The sequence below is a fragment of the Perognathus longimembris genome, chromosome 10 (assembly GCF_023159225.1).
Source record: "Perognathus longimembris pacificus isolate PPM17 chromosome 10, ASM2315922v1, whole genome shotgun sequence".
Classification (NCBI taxonomy): domain Eukaryota; kingdom Metazoa; phylum Chordata; class Mammalia; order Rodentia; family Heteromyidae; genus Perognathus; species Perognathus longimembris.
Window position 1 is genome coordinate 32,625,165 of NC_063170.1, and position 27,029 is coordinate 32,652,193.

The following is a 27,029-nucleotide window of genomic DNA, read 5'->3' on the forward strand; positions in this document are numbered from 1 at the left end:
CCTCCTCCTCCTCCTCCTCCTCCTCCTCCTCCTCCTCTTTGCCAGTCCTGGGGCTTGGACTCAGGGCCTGAGCACTGTCCCTGGCTTCTTTTTGCTCCAGGCTAGCACTCTGCCACTTGAGCCACAGTGCCACTTCTGGCCATTTTCTATATATCTGGTGCTGGGGTATTGAACCCAGGGCTTCATGTATAGGAGGCAAGCAGCCTTGCCACTAGACCATATTCCCAGCCCCCACAGGAGACTTCTTTAATGGAGATTTTTTTCCCCCATAGGCCTATTAGTTTGCTAATAAGGCATCAGAACTTTTGTGCCGAGGCTAAGTCTCCCACTGCTCAGAGAAGTTATTCTCCCACAATGTATGATTTTTTTTTCTGATTTGTTTCTGGATTTTGATGGCTCGTATTTTGAAGAGCTTTACATCTGTGTTCATCAGAGAAATTGGTCTGTAGTTCAGGCCTCCGAGGTGAGTTTGGGGAGGTAGGCCCTCATTGGTGAGGGGGATATTGTCTGTCTTTTAGTGGATCAAATTTTTCCCACCAGCAGCCAGAGCTGTGGAGGGTGCAAGGTCCTAGTGACCATCCAGAATTGGTCCTTGTGGTCATCCACTGGAGGAAAACAGGCTGAAGGGTGGGATGAGAAAAGGTTCTGGCCTCTTCATTCTCCTCAAGTATGGTGTCATTTTTTTTTTTTTTTTTGTCAGTCCTGGGGCTTGGACTCAGGGCCTGAGCACTGTCCTTGGCTTCTTTTTGCTCAAGGCTAGCACTCTGCCACTTGAGTCACAGCGCCACTTCTGGCCATTTTCTATATATGTGGTGCTGAGGAATTGAACCCAGGGCTTCATGTGTATGAGGCAAGCACTCTTGACACTAGGCCATATTCCCAGCCCCGTATGGTATCATTTCTAAGGCAGGAGGGAGACGTCAGGGCCAAGTCCTGTGGGTCACCACTAGTGCCAGTCTCCTGTGGGTGGGCGTCTCCTGACATTGGTTGTGGGCAGACCAGCAGTGCTGTGGATGATCTCTGGGTCTGGATGCTACATTCTCATGTTGCTGGTCTACATCACTGGTGCTGTGAAATCTTTCTGCATCTGGATGCTGCTGGTCAGGTTCTGCCCAAGTGTCAAGTGGGGAGTGGGGAAGGCACCTTGTGTGTGTTAGGGGTAAGTTCTTCATTCTTGTTATTTTTCTTGTTGTTGATCTCTTGGGTGCTGGGACCCTAAATCTCTGTGTGATTAGACAGGGCTAAGGTGATTCCTTATTGCTTGGCCTCCATCTTGACCAGACCCTTCCATAAATTATTTTGTTTTGATTTTTCTCCCCAATTACATAAAACTCTTGTTAGAATACAAGTTGTGAAAAAAAGAGGTGGCAGGCCAAGGTTGGCTCAGAAGTAAACAGAAGTTATAAGGGCTTGCTGACTAACCAGTGAGAAATGGCCAAAAGCACGTGTGTGTATAGCCGGTGCCAGTGGCTCATGCCTATAATGCTAGCTGGCTGAGAGCCAAAGGATTGTTATTCAAGGACAGCTTGGGCAAGAAAGTTAGAGATCCATTCTTGATAGTAACCAACAAGAAACTGGATTGGTCTGGCTTGAGTGGTAGAGTGACAGCTTAGCAAGCATGAAGCCCTGAGATTTAATCTCAGTACCATTAAAAATAGGCATTTTTTTCCCTCTCAGAGCCATAACCTAGTTAGTGATACTTGTAACTTACTTCAGGAATTGCAACCTAACCTTGAGTTAAGATTTGATCTTCCAAGAGATTGTGGGTTCAGAAGTCTCAGTATTATCTGTTTCCTGGTTTAGAATTACTTATTAAATAGGAATTAAGTAGGAAAGCAGGATTTCTTTTTCTGGGACTGACTGGGCAAGGGCTAACATATTCTATAATATGTTAGCTTGATTCTATAATATGTATGCTTGATTGAACCATGATGGTGAGATTTAACTAAATTAATTGCACAGTTTAAAATTTCTTCAGGTGGGAAAATGAAAAATGTTAAAGCTGTTGACATTTCCTCCTCATATTCTTGTCTTGTATTGTGTTCTGCTATTTCAGATAGCATAATTTAGGGTGATATGCAATATTATCTGCAGCCACACACCCAAATATCATGTTAAAACCCAACAACATCTGGAAAATCAATTTTTACTCTTGTCTTAAAAATTTTTAAATTTATTTTGCATGTTTGATTTTCTTCTTCTTATTGTTATATTAAGTACTTGTACACAGAAATTACCATTCCATAATTCAGGTTGTGAGTACTATGGGCAGAGTCATCCCTTCCTTTGTTGCCCCTGTTTTTCCCATCCATCTCTAGCCTCAAGTTACATAGTTAAGCTTTTACATAGTGGGCTGGGAATGTGGCCCAGTGGTAGAGTGCTTGCTTAGCATACATGAGCCCTGGGTTTGATTCCTCAGCATCACATATATAGAAAAAGCCAGAAGTGGTGCTGTGGCTCAAGTGGTAGAGTGCTAGCCTTGAGCAAAAAGAAGCCAGGGACAGTGCTTAGGCCCTGAGTCCAAGCCCCAGGAAAGGCAAAAAAAATTATTTACATAGTGTACATTGGATGTTATGACTACATTTGCTTACCCTTCCTCCCCTTATCCCAGTGGCTCCCCTTTTCCCTCTCCCCAAAACATGCTTCCTAGTATTTAGATAAACAGTTGGTCAGAGAAGTTACACCTTTGAATCCCTCCCTTAAGCATATCATCCTTTATTCAGTTTATGTGTCAATGCATTGAGATCTGTATATGTCATTGTGCCTAGTTGTGTTTTAGGTTCCACATATGAGAGAAAACATGAATTTGGGGCCTAGGCACCACCCCTGAGCTCTTTTGCTCAAGGCTAGTGGCCTACTACTTTGAGCCACAGAGCCACTTGTGGTTTTCTGGTGGTTAATAGTAGATAAGAGTCTCACGGATTTTCCTGCCCAGGCTGGCTGTGAATTGTGTTCCTCAGATCTCAGCCTTCTGAGTAGCTGGGATTACAGGTGTGAGCTTCTAGTGTCTGGCTCTTTCTTTATTTTTTTCTTTTCTTTTCTTCTTTTCTATGTCTGAGGCTGGGATTTGAAGTTGACAGCTGTCACTTTTGCTCACTGGTTAGCACTCAACCAACTGAACCATGTCTCCAATTCATATTGTTCTGTCTACTGGATGAGTAAAATTGTATTGTATAAATGTACTACATTTTCTTGACCCAATCTGTTGTAGTGTATCTGGGATGTTTTCACAACTTGGATACTGTAAATAGCACATCAATGAACATAGATGTGCAAGTATCCTTATATATCCTCTATATATGCTCTAGGTAGATGCTCAAGAGTGGTATGGCTAGATCATAGAGTAGTTTAGATTTTTTTTTGCCAGTACTGGGGCTTGAATTATGGCTGGGCACTGTCTCTGAGTTTTTCTGCACAAGGCTAGCAGTCTATCACTTGAGCCACAGCCCCATTTCTGTCTTTTTGTGGTTAACTGGAAATAAGAGTCTCACAAACTTTTTCTCCCCAGGCTGGCTTCCAATCTCCATCCTGAGAGCTCAGCCTCTTGAGTAGCTAGGATTACAGGTGTGAGCCACTAGTATCCAGGCTCTATGTTTAGTTTTTTTGAGGAATCTCCAAACCACCTTCCAGAGTGGTTGTACTAGTTATTACATTCCCATCAGCAATGTAAGAGGGTTCCTTTTTCTCCCCACATCCCTTCCAGTATTATTTATTGTGTTTTATTATTATTATTTTTTGGTGCTGGTCCTGGAGTGCCGGGCTCGGGTCACCTCCCCTGGCGCAGGGATCCAGGCTCTGCTCTGCTCTAACAGCTCCCTTTCTCACCCTCTCCCCTGGTCACCCGACCCGCAGGTAAGGCCAGAGTGGAGTGGGGGGCTCAGGAAAGACCTCAGGTGCACACGGCCGTACAAGATCGCTTTACCTCCCTCCTTAGCCGTGAAGAAAGCCAGGCGTATGCGGATCTCGGAGACGCTTCAAGAGCAAATCTGATTTAATAAGGGAGGGGCTAGTAGCTGATATAGTAGAAGGTGACGAGAGAAGGGGTCATCGACCAGAGAGCTGGCGATAGGCTGGGAGCTTGTCATAGGACCCCCTCATGAGCTAACGTCACTTGGATAGCGCCACGCCAGGGGCGAAAACCAGCGAGACTGGGGGGCACATGGGCTGGCGAGAAAGTTTGGGGGCTGTTCGTAAAGCCAGTTCTTCTGGTTCTGAACCCAGAGAATTGTGGCCTGCTTCTGCATTCCCCAGGGCTGGGGGAAGGGCGGCGTCTCGGGTGCGCTTTCCAATGCCCTTCCCCCTCAAGGCCAAAGCTGAACCCCAACACTGGAGGCTTCAGCTCAGGGCCTATGCACTATCTTGATCTTTTGTGTTCAAGGCTATCACTCTACCACTTAAACCAGAGCTTCCCTTCCAGCTCTTTTGGTAGTTAGTGGAGTTAAGAGTCATGCAGACTTTCTTACCGAGGCTGCCTTTTTGTTGTTGTTGTTGTTGGTCATGGGGCTTGAGTTTAGGCCTGGGCACTGTCCCTGAGCTCTTCAACTCAAGTCTTGCATTCTACCACTTGAGCCACAGTGCCACTTGTGGTGGTTAATTGGAGATAAGAGTCTCTGGACTTTCCTGCCTGGGCTGGCTTTGAACTGCAATTTTCAGATCTCAGCCTCCTGAGTAGTTAGGATTACAGGTTGGAGCCCTGGGTACCTGATCCCAAGGCTGGCTTTTAACTCCAGTCCTCAGATCTCAGCCTCCTGAGTATCTAGGATTATAGGCATGGGCCACCAGCTCCTGACTTACTGTTTGTATTCTTTCTTTTTTGCCAGTCCTGGGGCTTGAATTCAGGACCTGGGCATTCTCTCTGAGCCTCTTGGTGTTCAAGGCTAGCCTTCTACCATGAACCACAGCACCACTTCCAGCTTTGAGTAGTTTATTGGGGATAAGAGTCTTACAGACTTTCACTCCCATGTTGACTTTGAACCAGGATCCTCTGACCTTGGTCTCCTGTGAAGGTAGGATTACAGGTATGAGCCACCAGTACCCATCTACTATTTGTATTCTTGATGCTGATCAATCTTACTGGAGTGACATGGAATCTCAATGTTTTGCATTTCCTTTTTGGCCAGGGAAGTTGAGCATTTCCTCATGTGTTTATTGTCCATTTTACTTCTTCATCTGAGACGTTTCTGTTTAGCTACCTTGTCTATATAAATATAAATAAATAAAATAAATATAAATAAAAAATAAATATAAATTGGGTTATTAATATGGGGGAGTTTAGTTGCTTGAGCTCCTCGTATCTTTTGGATATCAGGCCCTTGTTGAATGTATAGCTGGTAAAGATGTTCTCCCATGCTTTTGACTGCCTTTTTAGTTTAGTAAATATACCATTGTTATGTAGAAGCTTTTTATTTGATGTCATCCAATTGGTCAAGTCTCCTTCCTATCCACTGTGCTCCTGGGACTCTTTTTTTTAAAAATTAAAATTTTATTGACAAGGTGATGTACAGAGGGGATACAGTTACATAAGGTAGTAAGGACATTTATTGTCATATTTATTATACCCTCCCTCATTTTTCTTTCCCTTCCCCCGTTCAGATAAGCATATATACAATATCCAGTGTACCAAAATTATAAACAGTAACCACGTGGGGTATTCCAAAAGAAGTTTACCTAGTACATTAAACATAACGACAACAATAAAATCCTCCTGCATCCTTCTCTTGGAGTTCATTTTGCTTAGCCTCATCTTATGTAATCATATGTACATAGCTATTTTAATCCTCTGATAGGTCTATCCTAGAGATTTTTGTGTTTGTTTAGTAATTGTTTGGCTTTAGAAACATAATGTAAAGTCGCTGACCCAAACATGTGGAAATACCATTTGAAAAGAAGTTTGTTATTTTAAGAGGACACAAGGAGATGGAAAGACCTCCCATGCTCATGGGTAGGCAGAATCAATTTAGTGAATATGGCCATATTGCCCAAATTGTTATACAAATTCAATGCAATCCCCATCAAGATCACAGCTACATTCTTCACTGAAATAGAGAAAGCAACCCATAAATTCATATGGAACAGCAAAAGACCTAGAACAGCCAAAGCAATTCTAGGCAAAAGAAGGAACACAGGAGGTATCCCAATACCAGATTTCAAGCTCTATTATAGAGCCATCATAACAAAAACAGTTTGGTACTGGCATAAAAACGGACCTGAAGACCAATGGAATAGAATAGAATACCCAGAAATAAATCCGCATACTTACAGTTAGCTGATATTCGACAAAGGAGCTAAAGACATACAATGGAAAAAACATAGCCTCTTCAACTACTGGTGCTGGGAAAACTGGGCAGCCATATGTAGAAAACTCAAAGTAGACCCTAGCCTATCACCATGCACCAGGATCAACTCAAATTGATCAAGGACCTCAACATCTCCTTGATATATTACTGTTAAGGTGTGTGTGGGACACTAGAGATCAGGTCTGCGAAACAAGAAACTTCTTGTCAAATGGTATTTCCACAGGTTTGGGTCAGCGACCTTACATTATGTAACTAAAACCAAACAACTACTAAACATAAAAAGGTCTAAAATAGACCTCTCAGTGGATCACAATAGCTCAACAGCTATGTATGTATGATCATATAAGACAAGGATAAACAAACTCTATTGTTGCCATTATATTTAAAGTTCTAGGTGAATTTCCTTTGGCGTATGCCACGTGGTTACTGTATATGTTCTTGGTACACTGGGTATTGTATATATGCCTATCTGATCTAGAAAAGGGAAAGAAAAATGAGGGTGTAAGCTATCACAAGAAATGTACTCACTGTGCTATTATGTAACTATACCCCTTTTGCACAACACCTTGTCAACAAAATTTAATTAATAAATAAAAAATTAAAAAAAGTTTGTTATTTTACAGACCTGATCTCTACTGTTCTCCCCGCCCACTCCTTAACAATCATATATCAAGGAGACCATGCACCTTTGTTCTCTGTGTTCTAGGCTTGTCTCGCTCAACATTATTTTTTCAAGTTCTGACCATTTCCCTGTGAATACCATTATTTTATCATTTCTAATCGCTATGTTGTATTCTATTGTGTACAGGTACCACATTTTTTGGATCCATTCATCTGTAGAGGGGCATCTGGGTTGTTTCCATATTTTGGCTATTGTGAATTGTGCAGCAATAAACATGGATATGCAGATGTCTTTTTGATATCCTGAGACCTGTTGTTCAGGATAGATGCCTAGGAGTGGTAGGGCTGGGTCATAGGGTAGGTCTATGCTGATCTTTTTGAGGAACCTCCATACTGTTCTTCAAAGTGGTTGTACTAATTTGCACTCCCTCCTACAGTGCATCCCCTCCAGCATTTGTTGTTGAGTTCAGAGTATAGGCCATTCTAACTGGAGTGAGGTTGTATCTCAGGGTTGTTTTATTTGCATTTCCTTACTGCCAGGGATGTTGAACATTTCCTCATATGTTTCTTTGCCATTTTTATCTCTTCTGTGAAGTCTCTCTTTAGCTCCTTTGCCCATTTAACAATTGGTTTACTAGATTTGGAGGGGGTTAGTTTTTTGAGTTCTCTGTAGATGACGGATATTAGGCCTTTGTTTGCTGCTGTGCTGGTGAAGATCCTTTCCCATATGGTTGGCTGTCTTTCTAGTTTGGTGGCTATGTCTTTAGGTGTGCAGAAACTTTATTTTGTAGTAGTCCCATTTGTCGAGACTCTCCCCTATCTGTTGTGCCCCTGGGACTCTGTTCAGGAAGTTCCTACCTGTGCCTATAAGTTCTAGTGTCTCTCCTACTCTGTCCTTCAGTAGTTTCTGGGTTTCAGGTCTGATGTTGAGGTCTTTAATCCATTTTGAGTTGATCTTGGTGCATGGTGATAGGTTTGGGTCTACTTTGAGTTTTCTACATGTGGCTGCCCAGTTTTCCCAGCACCAGTAGTTGAAGAGGCTATGTTTTTTCCATTGTATGTCTTTAGCACCTTTGTCAAATATCAGCTGACTGTAAGTATGCGGATTTATTTCCGGGTCTTCTATCCTATTCCACTGATCTTCAGGTCTGTTTTTATGCCAGTACCAGGCTGTTTTTGTTATGATGGCTCTGTAATAGAGCTTGAAGTCCGGTATTGGGATACCTCCTGTGTTCCTTCTTTTGCCTAGAATTGCTTTGGCTATTCTAGGTCTTTTGTTGTTCCAAATGAATTTATGTGTTGTTTTCTCTATTTCAGTGAAGAATGTAGCTGTGATCTTGATGGGGATTGCATTGAATTTGTATAACATTTTGGGCAATATGGCCATTTTCACTATATTGATTCTGCCTACCCATGAGCATGGGAGGTCTTTCCATCTCCTGGTATCCTCTCTGATTTCCCTTTTTAGATTTTTATAGTTCTTGGGCTGGGAATATGGCCTAGAGGCAAGAGTGCTTGCATCATATACATGAAGCCCTAGGTTCGATTCCCCAGCACCACATATATAGAAAAGGCCAGAAGTGGTGCTGTGGCTCAAGTGGCAGAGTGCTAGCCTTGAGCAAAAAGAAGCCAGGGACAGTGCTCAGGCCCTGAGTTCAAGGCCCAGGACTGGCCAAAAAAAAGAAAAAAAATATATATAGATAGATTAAGAGTTTAGTGCTTGCATCATATAGTTCTCATTAAATAAGTCATTCACGTCTTTAGTTCGATTAATCCCTAAGTAATTTATTATTTTTTTTAGCTATTGTAAATTTTATTATTTCCATAATTTCCTTTTCTGCTTGTGCATTGCTGGTGTACAGAAAAGCTGAATTTTGCGGGTTGATTTTGTATCCTGCTACTTTGCCAAAATGGTTTATTAAGTCTAGGAGTTTGGGGACTGAGTTTTTTGGCTCCTTCAGATATAAGATCATGTCATCTGAGAATATGGAGAGTTTGATTTCTTCTTTGCCAATGTGGATCCCTTTGATGTCCTCCTCTTGCCTTATTGCTATGGCTAGGGATTCCAGCACTGTGTTGAATAGTCCTTGTCTTGTTCCTGAGTTTAGGGGAAATGGTTTTAGTTTCTCCCCATTTAATATGATATTAGCAGTTGGTCTGTTGTATATGGCTTTTATTGTTTTAAAGAATGTTCCCTCTATTCCTGTTCTCTCCAGGGCTTTTAACATGTATGGGTGTTGTATTTTGTCAACAGCTTTTTGGGCATTGGCTGAGATGATGATGTGGTTCTTGGTCTTAGCTCTGTTGATGTGGTGAATTACATTTATTGATTTGCGGGTGTTGAACCATCCTTGTGTCTGTGGGATGAAGCCTACTTGGTCATGATGTATAATTTTCTTGATCAGTTTCAGGATCCTGTTAGCTAATATTTTGTTGAGGAGCTTTGCGTCTGTGTTCATTAGTGATATTGGTCTGTAGTTCTCTTTTTTTGTTGGGTCTTTGCCTGGTTTGGGGATGAGTATAATATTAGCTTCATAGAATGAGTTTGGGATTTCTCCCTCTGTTTCTATTTCATGGAAGAGTTTGAGGAGTATTGGTATTAGCTCTCACTGAAGATTTTATAGAATTCGTTGGTGAATCCATGTGGGCCTGGGCTTTTCTTTGTTGGGAGGTTCTTGATTACCTCCTGTATCTCGCTGTAAGTTATTGGTTTATTTAGTTGATATATTTCTTCTTGGTTCAGTTTGGGCAGTTTATACTTCTCTAAGAATTGATCCATTGCTGTAAATTTTTCATTTTTTAGTGAGTAAAGGTTCTGGAAATAGTTCCTTATGATTGTTTGAATATCCTGTGTATTTGTTGTAATTTTTCCGGTGGAGTCCCTGATCGTACAGACATAAGTCTCTTCTTCTTCTTTTTGTAAGTCTTGCAAGGAGTCTGTCAATTTTATTTATTTTCTCAAAGAACTAGCTTTTAGTTTTATTTATTTGTTGAATGGTCTTTCTATTATCAATCAGATTTATCTCTTCTTTAATCTTTGTGATCTCTCTCCTCCTAGTCATTTTAGATTCAAATTTTTCTTGTTTCTCCAGTCATTTTAGCTGCATCACACGGTTATTTACCGGTTCTAATTCCATTCTTTTCATGTGTGTGCTGAGGGCAATGCTCTTGCCCCTCAGCACTGCCTTTGCTGTATCCCATACGTTTCTTTGTGATGTATTCTCATTGTCGTTTTGGCTTATGAATTCATTAATTTTGTCTTTAATTTGCTCTGTGACCCAAGTGTTAGGTAACAGTGAGGGGTTTAGCCTCCAAGTATTTGTGTAGTTTCTGTGGTATCCTTTGTTATTGAGGGTTACCTTGATTCCACTGTGATCAGATAGAATACATGGGATAATATCAATACTCTTCTATTTGCTGAGGTTCTTTGTGTGGACTATGACATGATCCATTTTGGAGTATGTTCTATCGGCTGCTGAGAAGAATGTGTATTGGATCTCTGTAGGGTGAAAAACTCTGTATAGATCTGTCAGATTCATGTGGGATATGGTATTACTTAGGTCTTTGGCTCCCTTGCTAATCCTCTGTGTGTTGGATCTGTCTCTTGGAGAGAGTGGAGTATTAAAATCTCCCACTATGATTGTATTTGGGTCTATCTTGTTCTGTAGTTCTGAGAGAACTTGTTTGACATATTTAGGTGCTCCATCATTGGGTGCATAAATGTTGACTATTGTCATATCTTCTTCCTGGATTCGTCCCTGTATTAATATTTAGTGACCTTCTTTATCTTTTTGAACTGATTTTAATGAGAAATCTAGCTTGTCTGAAATTAGGATGGCTACCCCTGCTGTTTTGGTAGGTGCATTTGCTTGGAAGATCTTACTGCATCCTTTTACTCTGAGCCTGTTTTTGTCCTTTGCTGTGAGATGGGCCTCTTGAAGACATCAGATAGATAGGCCTTGTTTATGGATCCACTCTGTCAATCTTTTTCTTTTTATGGGAGAGTTCAGTCCATTGATGCTTATAGTTACCATTGATAGGTGTGTTTTTTTTCTCTTCCATTTTCCTGTTAACCTGTGTTTTGCTTCTTTCCTTTCTTTCTTGTGTTAATTAAACTGCTTTTTTCCTATTAGGTTCTGGCTATTGGGGTTTCTTGGTCCTGTCTGTTTTCTGTTGGGTGACGTTCTCCTTTTAGAATTCTCTGTAGGGCTGACTTTTTGTTCATATATTCCTTTAATTTTTCTTTGCTGTGGAATGTTTTCGTTTCTCCATTGAAACTAAATTCTAATTTTGCTGGGTATCTAAGTCTTGGTTGGCAGTTTTTGGTCTTCAGGACTTGGATGGTGTTCTTCCAGGCTCTTTGTGAGTTGTAAGTTTGTGTGGAGAGGTCTGCAGTGATTCTGATCTTTTTCCATTGTGGTGTAGTTCTTTGTTTTGACTGCATTCAGGATATGTTCCTTGTTAAGATCTGAGGACCTGACTATGATGTGTCTGGGGGTGTTTCTTCTAGGGTCTGGTCTACTAGGTGTTCTATATGTTTCTGTTATTTGGGTAAGATTTTCCCTTTTGAGATTGGGGAAATTCTCTACAATAACTATTGAATATATGCTGTATACCTCTGCTCTGATATTCCTCCTTCATCTGTTCTGATTATACGCCAATTATATCTCTTCTCCCTGTCCATTATCTCCTGGATTAATCTGTGATGAAGGTTGACAGTTTCTTGGAGTGTGATAATCTTCTGGTCCTTATCAGCTGAGTTGTCTTCCAGAATTGACACCCTAGATCCCATCAGATCAATCTTCTGAGACTAGCTTTGAGTGTAGTTTTCATTGAGGCAAGTGATCTGTTTATGGTTGCTAGATCAGATCTCAGTGTGGTAATTTCTTCTTTTAATGAGTTGAATTTTGATTCCATTTTTTTCATGCATTTCGGTTCTCAGGATGTTAGGATCTTCTTTAAATGAAAAGTGGAGGGGCTGGGGATATGGCCTAGTGGCAAGAGTGCCTGCCTCATATACATGAGGCCCTGGGTTCGATTCCCCAGCACCACATATACAGAAAATGGCCAGAAGGGGCGCTGTGGCTCAAGTGGCAGAGTGCTAGCCTTGAGCAAAAAGAAGCCAGGGACAGTGCTCAGGTCCTGAGTCCCCAAGCCCCAGGACTGGCCAAAAAAAAAAAGAGAAGTGGACTATATCTATTTTTACTTGCAGTCTTTCCATTTCTTTCTTCACTTCCTTAAGTTCCCTTCTGTTTTCCTGAAATTGTTTTTGGAATTCAATCTTGATGTTTTCTGTCATTTCTGCTATTATAGCCTGAAGTGTTTTTTTTTTTTAAATTGTTTATTTATTTATTTATTTATTTATTTTTATTCTCTATCCCCTCTTCAGTCGTGCTGTTTTATGGAGATGGCTAGTTGGCTTGACCTTTCATGAAATGTTTTCTGTCATTTCTGCTATTATAGCCTGAAGTGTTTTTTTTATTGTTTATTTATTTATTTATTTATTTATTTTTATTCTCTATCCCCTCTTCGGTCGTGCTGTTTTTTGGAGATGGCTAGTTGGCTTGACCTTTCATGAAATTTGTAATATTTCTTTGTGATTTATGCATTGGTCCTGGAGTCTGCATATGTCTCTCAATGCTGTGGGATCTCTCCGGGGCAGGGTGTAGTGGCGGCCGCTGGCCTCTGCTCTCTGTGTCTGCGGTATGCAACTCCTTTGCTGCTCTCTAGTCCTGGCCCTTTCAGTCTGTCTGTGTCTGCCCCGTGTTCTGTCCAGTCTGCGAGCTGTCTGGGTCCTGTGGAGCTCTTGCTGTCTGGTCTCAGCACTCATGGTGGGACTTTTCTACTGTAGAGTCTGCGCTGCCTCTCCTGTCTGCTGTGGGGCTGCTGCTTTTAATGCCTGCTTTTAATGGCTGTGCTGTGGCATCAGCAGGGTGGATGTCTCTCGGTTTGTTTACCTGGCTGAAAACCTCTTGCCCTGGGGAAGACCTCCCTCTTGGGTGGGGAGACTTTCTTCTGGGTGGAGCTGGTTGTGTGGTTCACCTCGGTTTGCTGGTTGGAGTTGGGTGTCCTCTGTAATGGCGACGATGATCAGTCCCAGGAACCGTTCCCTCTCCCATCTGTTTGTTCTGAGCCAACAGTAGCTGCTTGCCGCTGCTTTCCATTTGATTTTGGAAATTCCGGCTGCTGAGGAGTCGAAGTGCCAGCGGAGTAGGGCATGGCAGGGTGGGGCGGGATATGGCAGGGCAACCTGGCTCTTTTTTTTTTTTTTTTTTTTTTTTTTTTGGCCAGTCCTGTTCCTTGGACTCAGGGCCTGAGCACCCTGGCTTCTTCCCGCTCAAGGCTAGCACTCTGCCACCTGAACCACAGTGCCCCTTTTGGCCGTTTTCCATATATGTGGTGCTGGGGAATCGAACCGAGAGCTTCACGTGTAGGAGGCAAGCACTCTTGCCACTAGGCCATATTCCCAGCCCCACCCTGGCTCATTTTACCTGACTCTGTGAGCCACTGCCCCAGGGAAAGAACCTCCCGCCTGGGCAGGGGAACTTCTCCTGGGTGGAGCTGGCTTTCACTGGTCAGTTGCTCTTGTCCTTTTCAAAGATGGCCCTTTTGTCCTCGCTTTCCTCTGGCCTGCTTTATTTCTGGTCTGTTCTGGCCCAGTCTATGTCAGAGTTAAAGATGGTGTTTCTCTCTGGTAGTGAGGGAGGGGCTACCTTCCAGTTGCTGCTCTGTGGGCATGAGTGAGAATGTCTTTTGTGGAGTACTCATGCTTTCTCTGTGATTTCGGCCTGTTCGTGTTCAGCCTGCGATCTTTGTCTGTCCACCGCCATCTGGAGGATTTCTTCCTGGTCACTGTTGTATGCTGTAGTTGCATGGAGTGCCGGGCGCTGCAGTGGCACTGGCGTGGAGGCAGGAGCCACTCAGAGTTCAGATCTAAGTTCTCAGCCCTGCTGCCTTGAATTTTACTTTCTGGCCAGAATTTCTATATTGTTATAACTTACTTGAGTTGTCTTTCTAGGCATAAAATTTTCTCTGGAGTAGTAAAACTGGGTTCTCGGAGGGAGCTTAGATAGGGTTCTGCTGCTCCTCTGCCATCTTCCCAGAACTCTCCCTGGGACTCTCTTTAGAAAGTTTCTGCTTAGTCTGATAAGTTCTTATGTTTATCTTACTACTTCTTGTAGCACTTTCAAAAGTCTCATGTCTGGTGTTAAGGTCTTTGATCCATTTTGAGCTGACATTGGTGTAATTTTAGTCTTTTACCTATGTATGTCTGTTTTCTCAGCACCAATCATTGAGGAGCCTTTTCTTCGACACAATTTTTTTTGCTCCTTGTCAAGTATCAGATGACTGTAAGTGTATGGGTTTTTTCCTCATGAGCCTTCTAGTCTATTTTATTGGTATTTGAGCCTTAAAAAAAACAGTACCAAGTTGCTTTGTTATTATAGCTCTGTAGTAAAGTTTTAAGTCTGGAATTGTAAAATTTCCAGCACTGCTTTTTCTTTTCTCCTTAAAATTCCTTTGTCTATTCCAGGTATTCTGTGGTTCTATATGAATTTTTGGATTCTGTTCTCTATCTTAGTGATGAGCAACATTGGGATTTTGATGAGTATTACATTGAATTTGAAGATTGACTTTGGAAGTTGGGCCATTTTGTTATCATTTTTTTTGGCCAGTCCTGGGCCTTGGACTCAGGGCCTGAGCACTGTCCCTGGCTTCTTCCCGCTCAAGGCTAGCACTCTGCACCCCTTCTGGCCATTTTCCATATATGTGGTGCTGGGGAACGAACTGAGAGCTTCATGTGTAGGAGGCAAGCACTCTTGCCACTAGGCCATATTCCCAGCCCCCCATTTTGTTATCTTAATTCTACTCATCCATGAGCATTGGAGGTCTTTCCATTTCCTGGTGCCTTCTTTAATTTCTTCAGTTTTTCTCCCCAGGCATGGGGCTGGAACTCAGGGCTTGGTTGCTGTCCCTGAGAGTATGCTGTACCCATTTGAGCCATAGCACCATTTCTGGCTTTTTGGTAGTTAGTTGGCAATAGAGTCATGAATTTTCATGCCCAGCCTGTCTTTGAACTGTAATTCTCAAATCTTAGCATCCTGAGTAGCTTAGATTACAAGTTTGGGCCACCAATGCCAGGCTTTCTTCAAATTTTTAAAGTTTTTGCTATACAGGTTCTTCACTTCCTTGGTTAGGTTCTTTCCTAATTTTTTTTCTTGAGGCTATTGCAAATAGAATTGTTTGCTTGATTTCTTTTTCTAAACATTATTGTTATATAGAAAAGCTACTAATTTTTAAAAATATAATTTTATTATTAATGTATTGTATAATAACCATACAATTTTATTGTTATTATTAATGTGCTTAATATTAACATAATTTTATTGTTTTCATTAACATTGTCCAAAAGAAGTAACACATTCATTACTTCTTTTGGACAACATCACTATTTCTTTTGCTTTCCTTCAATTTTCCCCTCTTATCCTTGCCTACAAGTTGCATAGTTTACCACATAGTGTATACTTAACAATGTGATTGCATTTGTTCACTCTTTCTTCCTTCCTTTCTGCACATTCCCCCTTTGCTCTTCCTACAAAACAAAATAAAACAAGAAAATATCCAAAAGTGCCAGGTGCTGGTGGCTTACACCTGTAATTCTAGCTAATCAGGAGGCTGAGATCTGAGGATTGCAGTTTGAAGCCAGAATGGGAAGGAAAGACCACGAGACTCTTACCTCCAATTAATCACCTAAAAAGCAGAAGTGGAGATGTGGCTCAAAGTAGTAGAGCATTAGCCTTGAACAAAAAAGTTTGGGGACAGTGCCCAGGTCCAGAGTTCAAGCCTCATGACATACAAAACAAAACAAAACCCAAAGTGAAAACAAACACCATCACAAACAATAACACTCCCTCCTCCATGTTTCCATTTCCAGGAATTTGTTTCAATAAATAGTATTTTAAATGTTCAAAGAAGTTACACTTTGAGATTCTTCCCCTAAGGATATCTTCTTAGTCTGTCTGTGTGTGAATGCCTAGTCCCATATAGGTTGGCATACTTTACATCTAGCTCCCACATGTGAGAGAAAAGCCTACTGACTTTTGTGGATTTACTTTGAAACTTTGCCAATGTTATTGACCAGAAGCTTAGCTGTGGTCTCTCCTTTAGATATAGAATCATTCCATCTGCAAATATTTCATGTCTTTCTCCTGCCCTGTGGCTCTGACTAGGAAATCCAATAATAAATTGAAAATGAGTGGAGATATTGGCATCCTTGTCTTGTTCCTAGTTTTAGAGGAAATGTTTTTAGTTTTTCTATGATGTTCTATGTTTGTCAAATATATCTTTTATTATGTTGATGTATTTTTCTTTTATTCCTAGCAGTTCCAGAACTATTGTCATAAACAGATGTTGGACGGGCTGGGATGTAACTCAGTGGCAAAGTGCTTGCCTAGCAAGTGCAACGTCCTGGGTTCGATCCCCAGTACCAAAAAAGAAAAGACAAAAAAAAAAAATCTGTCACATAAACAGATGTTGGAGTTTTAAAGGCTTTTTCTGCATCTTTAAAAACATTTTTATTGTCAAGGTGACAGAGGGGTTACAGTTACATAGATAAAGTAGTAAATTTCTTGTCAAACTTGTTACTTCCTCCCTCATTTTTCTCCTACCTTCCTGCCTCCCCAATCACCACCCCCACCAAGTTGTACAGTTAGTTTACAACATATCATCTTGTAAGTATTGCTGTTGCATTGTTTCACCTTTTACCCTTTGTCTCACCATTTTGATGCTCCCCTTCCCTTCTGTAATTCAGACAAACATATATACAATACCCAGGGTACCAAAATCAAATACAGTGACAACAGAGGCTAAACCATAGGGAAGATTTAGAAAAAGAAAAAAGAAATAATTTCACATAGTACATTAAAGATAACAACAACAATAAACCCTTTGTTTCTGTATCTTGGAGTTCATTTCACCTAGCATGGCTATTGAGCCATTGTGATCATCTTGTAGGACTATCCTAGCCATATACTATTACAAATGAAGGAAACTTTGGAGCCTTATGTGTCTTTGGATGTGGCTCACTTCACTTAACATGATTTTTTCCAAGTCTCTCCATTTCCTTATTAATGGTGTGTTGTTATTCTTTCAGATGGAAGCATAGAATTCCATTGTGTGTATATAAATCATATTTTCTCAATCCATTCATCTATGGAGGGGCATCTGGGCTGATTCCATCTCTTGGCTATGGTACATAATGCTTCAGTGAATATAGTTGTGATTGTAGCATTAGTGTGTCCTTGTTTGTGGTCATGTAGGAAAATGCTCACAAGTGGGATTGCTGGGTTATAGGAGAGCTCTATGTTTAACCTTTTGCAGAACCTCCGTACTGCTTTCCAGAGTGGTTGAACAAGTTTAAACTCCCATAAACAGTGTAGTAATGTTCCCTTTTGGCCATATCCACACCAGCATCTGTTATTACATATTGATTGCTTGCTTGATTGCCAGTCCTGAGGCTTGAGCTCAGGGCCTAGGCACTGTCCCTGAACTTCTTTTGCTCAAGGCCCTTTACCACTTCAGCCACAGTACTACTTGCAGCTTTTTCTGTTTATGTGGTACTGAGGAATTGAACACCTGGCTTTATGCATACTAGACAACCACTCTACCACTAAGCCACAATCCCAGCCCCAGCATCTGTTCTTACAGTTTTCTTGATAATGGCCATTCTAACTTCAAAACAAAATAAAACAAATTTTAATATAGATGAAAGGAAGAGCAAAGGAAAAGATAGGAATTGAAGAAGGGAGGAGGCATCACTTGAAATATGAACAGACTGTTAATTTTCTATTTGGCAGCTTGTGTGTGAGGAGGCACCTGGCAAGAAACCTTGTAGAGCAACACATAGACGCAAGCTCCAAGTTTCTAAAGTTGTTCACAACTTAGTCGAGGTTCATGAATTGAACTTTTCTATACGTTCAAGCTTGCTGAATCCCTCCTGACCACTCTGTTTGTTCCATATAATGTCTTGCCAAATCCCACAAAAGTGTTTGTTAATCAGTGATGTTAATGTTAATGTTGATACCTCCAGACAGAAGGTAGTCTTTATGGATTTAACCTATCTGTGAGTGGAACTGCTCAAAGAATTAGTGGCCTCTCATGTCTGCTGATGACAGTAAGGTTTCCAAACTTAGGTGTTATACAAATAACATGCCTGTTATTCTGACTTCTAACATTATATAATGCACGTCTCAATTAGCTCATAAAATGCTGCGATTCTAGACTTAATAAATTATTGTGGGCACAGAATTTCCCTTGAAAGTCTTCTCTAATGGGTAACTTCACTGTTACATTTTTCTTCTTAAATAAGTTATTTTTTTTTTGAAGGATAGAGGTTGTGACTTAAGTGGTGGAATGCTTGCCTAGTAAGGAGAATTTCCTGAGTTCAAACCTAAGTACTGTCAAAACAATAGCAACAACAACAGCATCAGTAGAAACGACAACCAAGAAATATTATTTCAAAAATTGATGATGTCCAGAGAGTGACATAAAACACAGATGTTTGGTCTCAGTACTGGAATGCACACACACACACACACACACACACACACACACACACACACACAAACACACAAAGTTATTTTCCCCAAATGTCCCCTCCTTTTACACCTCATAGTCAATAAATTTGTAGAAAGCAAGTTTTCCCTAAGGATGGGTCACAGATGTGTCACAAATGAGGTTAAACAAAGCACCGAAGCCTTTCTTCCTAGTAAGTTTATGTTCAATTACCCTTAAACCAGTACTTATTTATTAAATATTGAATACATGGAGCAAGAGTCCAAAATAGTGGTGGTGATGGTGACCTAGGTGGCTTACGCCTGTCCTCATTTCCCATGCCCTCGTCCTGCTGTTATCCTCTTCAGAGCAGACTTTACTTCTTGGTTCCTCAGTGTGTAGATGAGGGGGTTCAGTAGTGGAGTGACAACAGTGTAAAACACAGCCACTGCCCCATCCAGGGGACTCTTGGAGCCAGCCCGAAGGTAGATGAAAATACAGGGGACATAGTAGACTGTGACCACAGTCAAGTGTGAGCCACAGGTGGAGAAGGCCCGGCGCCTCCCATCAGCAGTGCGTATCTTCAGGATGGCATGAACAATTTTGGCATAGGACAGCAAAATTAACATGAAGCAGCTGGCAGCCACTACTCCAATGTCTACAAAGGTCACAAGTTCATTGACTTTTGTGTCAGCACAGGCCAGTCTCAATACCGCAGGAATGTCACAGAAAAAATAATCCACTTTATTGGGCCCACAGTAGTGCAGGCGGAAGGTGAGGGTGGCCTGGATAGACCCATGGATGGAGCCAGCCACCCAAGCTCCAGCTACTAGAATGGTGCATAACTTGCCATTCATGAGCACAGGGTAGTGCAAGGGCTGGCATATGGCTAGGTACCTGTCATAGGCCATCAGGGTATACAGAAAGCACTGAGTACTACCCAAGAAGTGAAAGAAATATAATTGAGCCACACAGCCACCAAATGGGATAGCCTTGCTGGCAGGAGTAAAGTTTAAAATAATTAGAGGAACGATGACTGAGGAGAGCCACATGTCCAGGAAAGAGAGCACACCCAGAAGAATGTACATGGGGCGGGCATGGAGCTTGGGGTCAGCCCACACAGTGACCAGAATGAGCAGGTTCCCCAGCTGAGTCAGGATGTAAATGGAGAAGAAGACCAGGCATAGGAGAGTTCTTAAATTTGGGGGATGAGACAAGCCCAGGAGAATGAAATCTGTCACCACAGTGTCCATCGATGTGTTTTTGTTCCTTTTCATGTCTTTCTGTAATCTGCTCAGATGAAGGGTGAAGCCACACAAAAGTTGTTACTGGAACACACGGTGAGGTTACTAGAATGCTCTCATCCCATGATCAGAGCCTAGCAGGTAAACAGAGGACCTCTACAATCTTCTTTGGTTGGTATTGAACTCACCTTTGCTTTTTAGTTTAGGTTTGTTTTTTTTTCCCCCAGAAAAGGTCTGTTTTTGCCCAGGTCACTTTTGAACCACAATTCTTCTGCTTCTGCCTGTTAACTATCTGGGATTACAGATACGAAACAGAATACTTGCTTGTTTTTGAGTTAGGGTCTTCCTAACTGTCTTGGTCTCACCTAGGGTTCTGATTGTCCTATCTGTATCTCCCAAGTAGGTGAGACTGCAAGATTGCACCACCATGAAGGATTTATGCATTTTCAGTAGAAAATATGTGTCATGTGGTTGGGAATGTGGCTTAGTGGTAGAGTGATTGCCTAGCATGCATGAAACCTTGGGTTCCATTCCTCAGCACCATATACACAGAAACAGTCAGAAATGGTGCTTTGGCCCAAGTGGTAGAGTGCTAACCTTGAGCAAAAAGAAGCCCGGGATAGTGATCAGGTCCTAAATTCAAGCCCCAGAACTGGAAAAAAATATTTGTCAACAATCACCTTAGTTTGCTGGATAAACCCACCATCTGAAGTTGATTACTTCTAGGTGTTCTTACATGACTTTCATTGGAAACCCAATACACAGGCATTGGAAAAGAAGTCTAGTGATGAGTCTGAGTAATAGTGTAAGTGTGTCTGATAGGTCTGAGCCTAATAGAAATGCATGTTGGTGGTTTGGAGTAGACTCCACAATTATCCCTGTTTCTGGTTTCTGACAGAATATCTTTAAAATGTCCCTTCCCATGACTACTTTACAAAAACCTTAAGATCTGGCTCTTCCTTATTCCAATAGTTGTCTTTCCTTTAGTGTCCTCAGACCACTATACACACTTTCCTGTTCCACCTCTAATAATCTGTGTGTGTGTGTGCGCGCGCGCGTGAGCGTGCTTGCACGTGCTGCAACTTAGAGCCTGGGTACTGTCCCTTAGCTTGTACTTTTCCGCTTGAGCCATAGCTCCACTTCTGGCTTTCTAGTGGCTAATTGGAGAAAAAAAGTCTCAGACTTTCCTGCCCGGGCTGGCTTCAAACATGGATCCTCAGATCTCTGCCTTCTGAATAGCTGTGATAACAGGCATGAGCCACTGGTGGCCAGCCTGACTCATCTTAACAAATCCTTAGATTTTACTCTGTTTGTTGCTTCTTTGGGAAGACCTAACTTCCCTTAAATTGCAATGTTCAAAGGTTATATAAGACAACTGCTAAATATCGTCTAATACTTACTTGCTTAGTCACTTCTTCTGTGAGATTTTAAGACCTTCAAATAAAAGACTAAATCTAATGTTATTTTGTGTTAATGGAGGGTTGAATCTTACTATGTAACCCAGATTGAGATCAAAATTCTTTTGCCTCAGCCTTCAGGGTGCTTGGATTATAGGCATGTGCCATCTTGTTCAGATCTCTATTTTGTTCAGCTGCAATTGTTCCAGTGCTTGCTACCAGTGAGTTAATTATGAAATATTTGCTGACTGAGCAATTAGCAGATAGTGCCAGTCTCCTATCAGTTCTGCATGGTCATATTTCTCATGATTTGTGGTCACAGAGTCTAGGCTGTATACCAAGGACTTAGCCTAGTATTGCAAGCCATGTGAGTCTGTTTAGAGCTAAGAAAGCCCAAAGTACCATTGATGTTTTCCATTAGCTCTGGATGCTGTGTGCATTTATTGAGTAATGTAAGATGTTGATTGTTTTTGGTTACTTGAATTATTTTGTGTTAAGAATAATTAAAATCTCATTTAATAAAAATATTGAATACAAAACAATATCATCCTCAGCTTGTGTATTAGATCCGTAGAATTGTTCACTTTACATGTCTGTTATTTTGTATCCTTTATGTATATAAAGAAGCTGAGTGTTGTAATTCCAGTACTCAGGAGGCTGAGGCAGAAAAATGGAGAGTTTGAAGCCAGCCTGAGCTGCATAATGTCCCAAAATATTGACAATAGCACAAATAACTAAAAGAAATAACAAAAATTAAACCAGTGTGAGATTAATTTTATAGAGACCTGAGCACTAATGGATATAACTACAAGGATGACATTAGAAAAATTTCTTTATCAGCAATGATCTCAAGCATTCTATTATTATTATTATTATTATTATTATTATTATTATTATTATTGAGAAAGAGGCATAGTGACTTACATAGGCAGCTCTAGCTACTCAGGGGGTGGAGATTGGGAGGATGGCAGTTTGAAGCCAACTCATACATAAAGTTTGAAAAATCTCATCTCAATTGAAAAATCTGAGTGTGATAGTGTGTGCTTGTCATCCCAACTAAAGCACAAAGGAAAATGAGACTCTACATAAGCACAGGGAAAATGAGACTCTACATAAAAAACAATCTAGCCTGGGGAACAGGACTGGTGATGTGGCTCAAAGAGTGAAGAACTGGCCTAGCAAGTGTGAAGCTAGTACAAGCCCCAGTACTGCCAAAAATGACTACGTAAACAACCTCCAATACTTACTAAAAACTGAATATATCTTTCCCTACAGGTCCATAGAAGTATTAATTACAGCTTTTGACCACAGAGACTTCTGCTGCTGTATTTCTAGATGGAAGCACACGTGTATTCTTTCTAGTATGGATGGTGGTAACTTCTATGGCTAGAAAAAAAGAACACAGTTTGAGAGTATATGTATGTCCTCCCTTCCTCCCTCCTTCCCGCCTTCTCTTTTCCTCCCTCTCTCCTTCCCTCCCGCCTCCCTCCCTCCTCCTCTTTCTTTCTTTCTCTCTCTCTCTCTTTCTTCCTTCCTTCCTTTCTTTCTTTCTTTCTTTCTTTCTTTCTTTCTTTCTTTCTTTCTTTCTTTCTTTCTTTCTTTCTTTCTTTCTTTCTTTCTTTCTTTCTTTCTTTCCTCTCTCTCTTTCTTGTTTCTTTCCTTTTATACCAGTACTAGGGCTTGAACTCAGATCCTTGTGCTCTCACTTGGCTTTTTCTACTTAAGGCTGATACTCTACTACTGAGCCACACCTCTATATCTGGCCTTTTGGTGATTAATTGAATCGTGGTCTTCAGATATCAGTCTTGTGATTAGCTAGGATTATAGATAGGAGCCATCAGAAATTATCAAAAAAAATTTTTAACAAATCATACCATACTAGGATTATAGTAAAAAGACAATTGCTTGGATATTTACACGTGATGAACATCAGATATGTGAAGAATAAGAATGTTGTTTTCCACTACCCATCTGGGGGCTCTTCTGCTGTAAGGGAGCACCTGGTGTGTTTTCTCAAGTGCTTTGTTGGTGGAAGGCTTCCTCTCTCTGCTCACTTTCCTGGTAGGACATTCTGGTTGATTACAGTGAGTAAGTGAGCCCAAGGCGCCTGTCCTGGGAAAGACAATACAAGTTGCTGGTTCTGATGTGGAGAAGCCATTTGGGTTCCAGTAGAGGTAAATTGGGAAGTGGGTAGAGGGGAATTCCTACAAGTGGAAGTGCTGTGGGAGCAGGGGTGCCTTTATAAGATTGAGTCACACAAAAAGGAGAAATTTTAGAAAAGAGTACATTCTTTTGTTTTGACTAGAAAATAAAACAAAAGGGGGAAAACTAACCAACTGTTTCCTGTTGCACATAAATTTGATTTATTTATCTATTCTATCTATCTATCTATCTATCTATCTATCTGCTATTTATTTATTGTTTCTTGAGACATCTCACTATGTAGCCCAATCTGTCCTCAAACTCAATATCTTCTAGTCTGTTGAGTACTGAGATTACAGGCTGGCTCTACCATATTCAGCTTAAATATCCTATTTTTTCTTTCTTTTATTGTAAGGGTGATGTACACAGGGATCATAGTTATCTAAGTAAGGTAATGAGTCCATTTCTTGTTGAACATTGTTACTCCCTCCCTTGTTTTTTCCCACTTTCCCTCCCCCCCCAAATATGATATTTTATTATAGACTACTAATCTTTTGAAGCAGTGGCATCTCAATCCAAGTAAATTGGAGTGAGGAAAACTAAGATTCATAAGTTAAAACTTAAAATATTAATATCTTGGCTTATTTGATATATATTCTAAAATTTCCTGCTTTAAATAAGTTTTTAAATCTAAATTTAATCTTCTTTTTGTGCCAGTACTAGTGCTTGAACTCATGGCCTTCAGTTCTCGCTTACTTTTTTCACTCAAGGCTGGCATTCAGCCACTTGAGCCGTATTTCCATTTCTGGCTTTTTGCTGGTTAATTGGAGATGAAAGTCTCTTGGACTTGTTTTCCCAGGCTAGTTCCAAACTTTGATCCTCAGTTCCCAGCCTCCTGAGTAGAAAGGAAGTCAGGCTTGAGCCACTAGGCAACAGCAGTAATAAAATTGAAGCCATGAACCTGCTGAGCTAGGTTTTGAATAGGACACATTTAGCTTGTGACTACCTCTATTTCAAGGAGCAATGGATTATTTTAGATTGTGGAATGAGGAATCTCACTATTGTCTGCCTCTAGAATTACATCATATTCACTACCCATTTAGGTCACTGGCTGATTGAACAGACAGGGGAGGGAAAATAAACAGAATTTGGACATACTCGAAGGGGTCAAAATCCTTAGTTTTGTTTTTTTCCTCTGATTGTTTTACAAGTGTCATTGCATTATCACATATTTGATTAAGAAAAAGTACTTGAGAACCTGAAGTGCCTGACTTTGAAGTCAGGCCCCACTTTACCATGCAAACCCCACTTTACCACGTGAACCTGAGATAAGCAGGCCAGCAGATCCAGGACAAGCTTATTAGGGCCCAGCCAGTCAAGAACTCTAACCGCTGGGAATGCTTAACTCTAACCACCCATAGAATGCCTCGAGCCCTGTGCCTTGAGCCCTGAGCCAATCAGATTTGTACTCGTGTCCTGGTCTTGCTTGCTTGAACACCTGATTGCTGTAACTTTGTTTTTTTGTCTTGCTTGAACACCGGATGGTTGTAACTTTGTTTTTGTCTTGCTTGAACACCTAATGGCTGTAACTTTGTTTTTTGGCCTTTATAAGCCCTGTGTAATCGCAGCTCGGGGCTTTCCTCCTAACCTCCGCTGTGTCGTGGCCCAAGTTGCAGCTCGCTTAAATAAAGCCTTGCCTTGCTTTTGCATTTCGGAACGTCTGAGTCTCAGTGGCCTTCTTGGTGGTTGTCTTGCGACTTGGCACAACATTTGAGGGCTCGTCCGGGATAGCCCCAGAGACCCTGAGACCCCAGACCCCAAAGGTAAGAAAACAGCGCTGTTCATTTGTCTTGTCCTGTAATTTGTCTGTTTGTCTGTTTTGCTTTTGCTTAGTTCTTGAAGGGGTTGTCGAAGCAGACGCACTTACTTGGCAATCCTGGGGAGACTGGGGGACACCCCAGACTCTCCACCCTTGAAGGGGGACCCCTGGAACTCTGCCTTGTTACTTGTTGGGCGCGAGTCAGTTCGGTTTTTGGCTGGAACTGACTGGGAAGGCCTCCTAACTGAGACTCAACCTGCCCACCTTGTACTTGGGTCTGCTCCTTCTGCTTAGCTGGCAGGAGGTTGTGGGCCAACTTGGGTCCACTCCTTCTGCACCCTGGCAGGAGGTTATGGGCCAACTTGGGAGATCTCCATCTCCAACCCGTAGCTTTTCTTGTTCTCAGGCCTGTGTGTTGTATTGTTATAATTGTTTAAAATACCTCCTGCCACTGGAAAATGTATGGCTGATTCTTATTTTGTGCGCTTTAAGGTCTTTTGAATATGTATGTGTGTGTGCATGTGTGAGTGTGAACATGTTCAAGACTGTCAGTATGATGTAAAATTGAGTGAGTTTAAGTTTAAATTCAAATGGTCAAGTTTGGGCATTATCAAATGCTTTAAAGGATTATTGCATTGTTTTAAAGAGGAACTATAGTTAAAAAATGTTTAATCAGAGCTAAGTGTCAGAAATTTGGATGTAAAGGTTTATCACTGTTAAAAAAAAACAAACTGCTTGGGTTTCTCAGTTCAAAGACCAATAGGAAAGGACAGGAAAAACCTGGGATGGGCCTGTGTACCTATCCACAGGAGTGAGGGGTGATCTGGCAAAGGTGCAACTTAGCCAGCCCACGTGGTGGCACAGGCCCTGGAGGGAATACACATGGTGGGACAGCCATAAGAGGGTGTCCATTCATGGTGGAAGTGGACAAGGTGGCACCAAGACAGTTCATCAAGCTCTGAGGAATAGAATGGAGATAGGCTGTTTGGTAGGACAGGCCAATGGAGGCCTTTCTTTTGTCTTTGTTTTCAGGTGAACATTGGAAACCTTGTGGCAAAAATGAATGATTTGACTGTAATTTCTAAAACTGCCCCTTGAGAGGTACTAAGAATTGGAAAAGTTTTTTAAATGATTGAAAAGTTTATCTGATGTGATTTGATTCCTGTGCTATTTTTGTAATTTGGATTTTAAAGGATATATATTAAACTAATGGGGATAGAAGCAAACTCTCATTAACTCTATGTATGTAGGAAGAAATGGCAAAATGGGCCAGTGTTTCTCACTAATATATTGGAAAGCTGAATGGATAAGTATTTCTAATTCTGTAATTGTAATTCTTGCATTAAGGAAAAATTCAAAGGTCTTCATGCCATGCGGTAACTGGGACTGAAGAAAAAAAAAGGTTCTTTTGAAACAAGCAGCCTGTAAGCAAAGGGGCGGCACCTGGTTTCAGAATGCCTGTAAGCTTCAGAGTTTTTCCAATGCAGATAAAAGCCAAAGTGTTAGTGTTAAAGCAGAGGTTAGTAAAAAGGCTTTGGAAATCAAGAATACATTTATAAGAAATTTGGCAGTAAAACTGTCCTAAATGATTATTGTAAAGTGAGAAAAGGAGAATTATGGCTACTGAAATAATTGCCATTCCAGTTTCTTTGTAGGTTTTTTTTGTAACAGTTTCCAGCAGGCCCACAGAGGACAGGTGATTCCTACAAGTTTGTCAAGATCTAATACTGGCCCTTAATAAGTTCCAGGTAAGAGCATGCTTGAAAACTACTTCTGTGTGGACCACCTTGTTGCTTTAATTGGAGTAAAGTGGCCTCTTGTAAGACTCACTGATCTGAAATCTGCAGTTCAAAGCCAGCCCGGGCAGAGAAAGGTCCCTGTGAGAGACTTGTCTCTAATCAGCCAGCAGAGTGCTGGGAACGGAATTGTGTGGAGCTCAAAAGTGGTAGGGTGCTAGTCT

General features: G+C 41.3%; 1 protein-coding gene and 1 long non-coding RNA gene across 3 annotated transcripts; one reads left to right on the forward strand and one right to left on the reverse strand.

Moving 5' to 3' along the window:
* Positions 1-6,443: 6,443 nt before the first annotated feature.
* Positions 6,444-11,634, forward strand: LOC125358046. Its single transcript, XR_007212257.1, has 3 exons — positions 6,444-6,455; positions 10,528-10,530; positions 11,391-11,634. It is a non-coding gene; the product is annotated as an uncharacterized LOC125358046 (long non-coding RNA).
* A 2,162-nt stretch (positions 11,635-13,796) lies between these two features.
* LOC125358010 (olfactory receptor 10G2-like) lies at positions 13,797-19,786 on the reverse strand. Of its 2 annotated transcripts, XM_048354847.1 has the most exons (2): positions 18,821-19,744; positions 13,797-14,005 (listed from the first exon to the last, which is right to left on the reverse strand). In XM_048354847.1, exons 1-2 carry the CDS (start codon positions 19,742-19,744, stop codon positions 13,880-13,882), a joined length of 1,050 nt encoding a protein of 349 aa, XP_048210804.1. In that variant the 3' UTR covers positions 13,797-13,879. The 2 variants fall into 2 exon arrangements, with proteins under 2 accessions (XP_048210804.1, XP_048210805.1); XM_048354848.1 differs by lacking the exon at positions 13,797-14,005 and having other exon boundaries at positions 18,781-19,786.
* Between the last annotated feature and the right edge of the window lie 7,243 nt (positions 19,787-27,029).

Bases quoted from the DNA above. Each gene is read 5' to 3' on its own strand.
- LOC125358010 (XM_048354847.1), bottom strand. From the start codon at position 19,744: ATGAAAAGGAACAAAAACACATCGATGGACACTGTGGTGACAGATTTC. The intron at 14,006-18,820 runs GCAGGACGAGGG...GGAAGATGGCAG, and splicing joins CTGCTCTGAAGAGGATAACA to AGGAGCAGCAGAACCCTATC.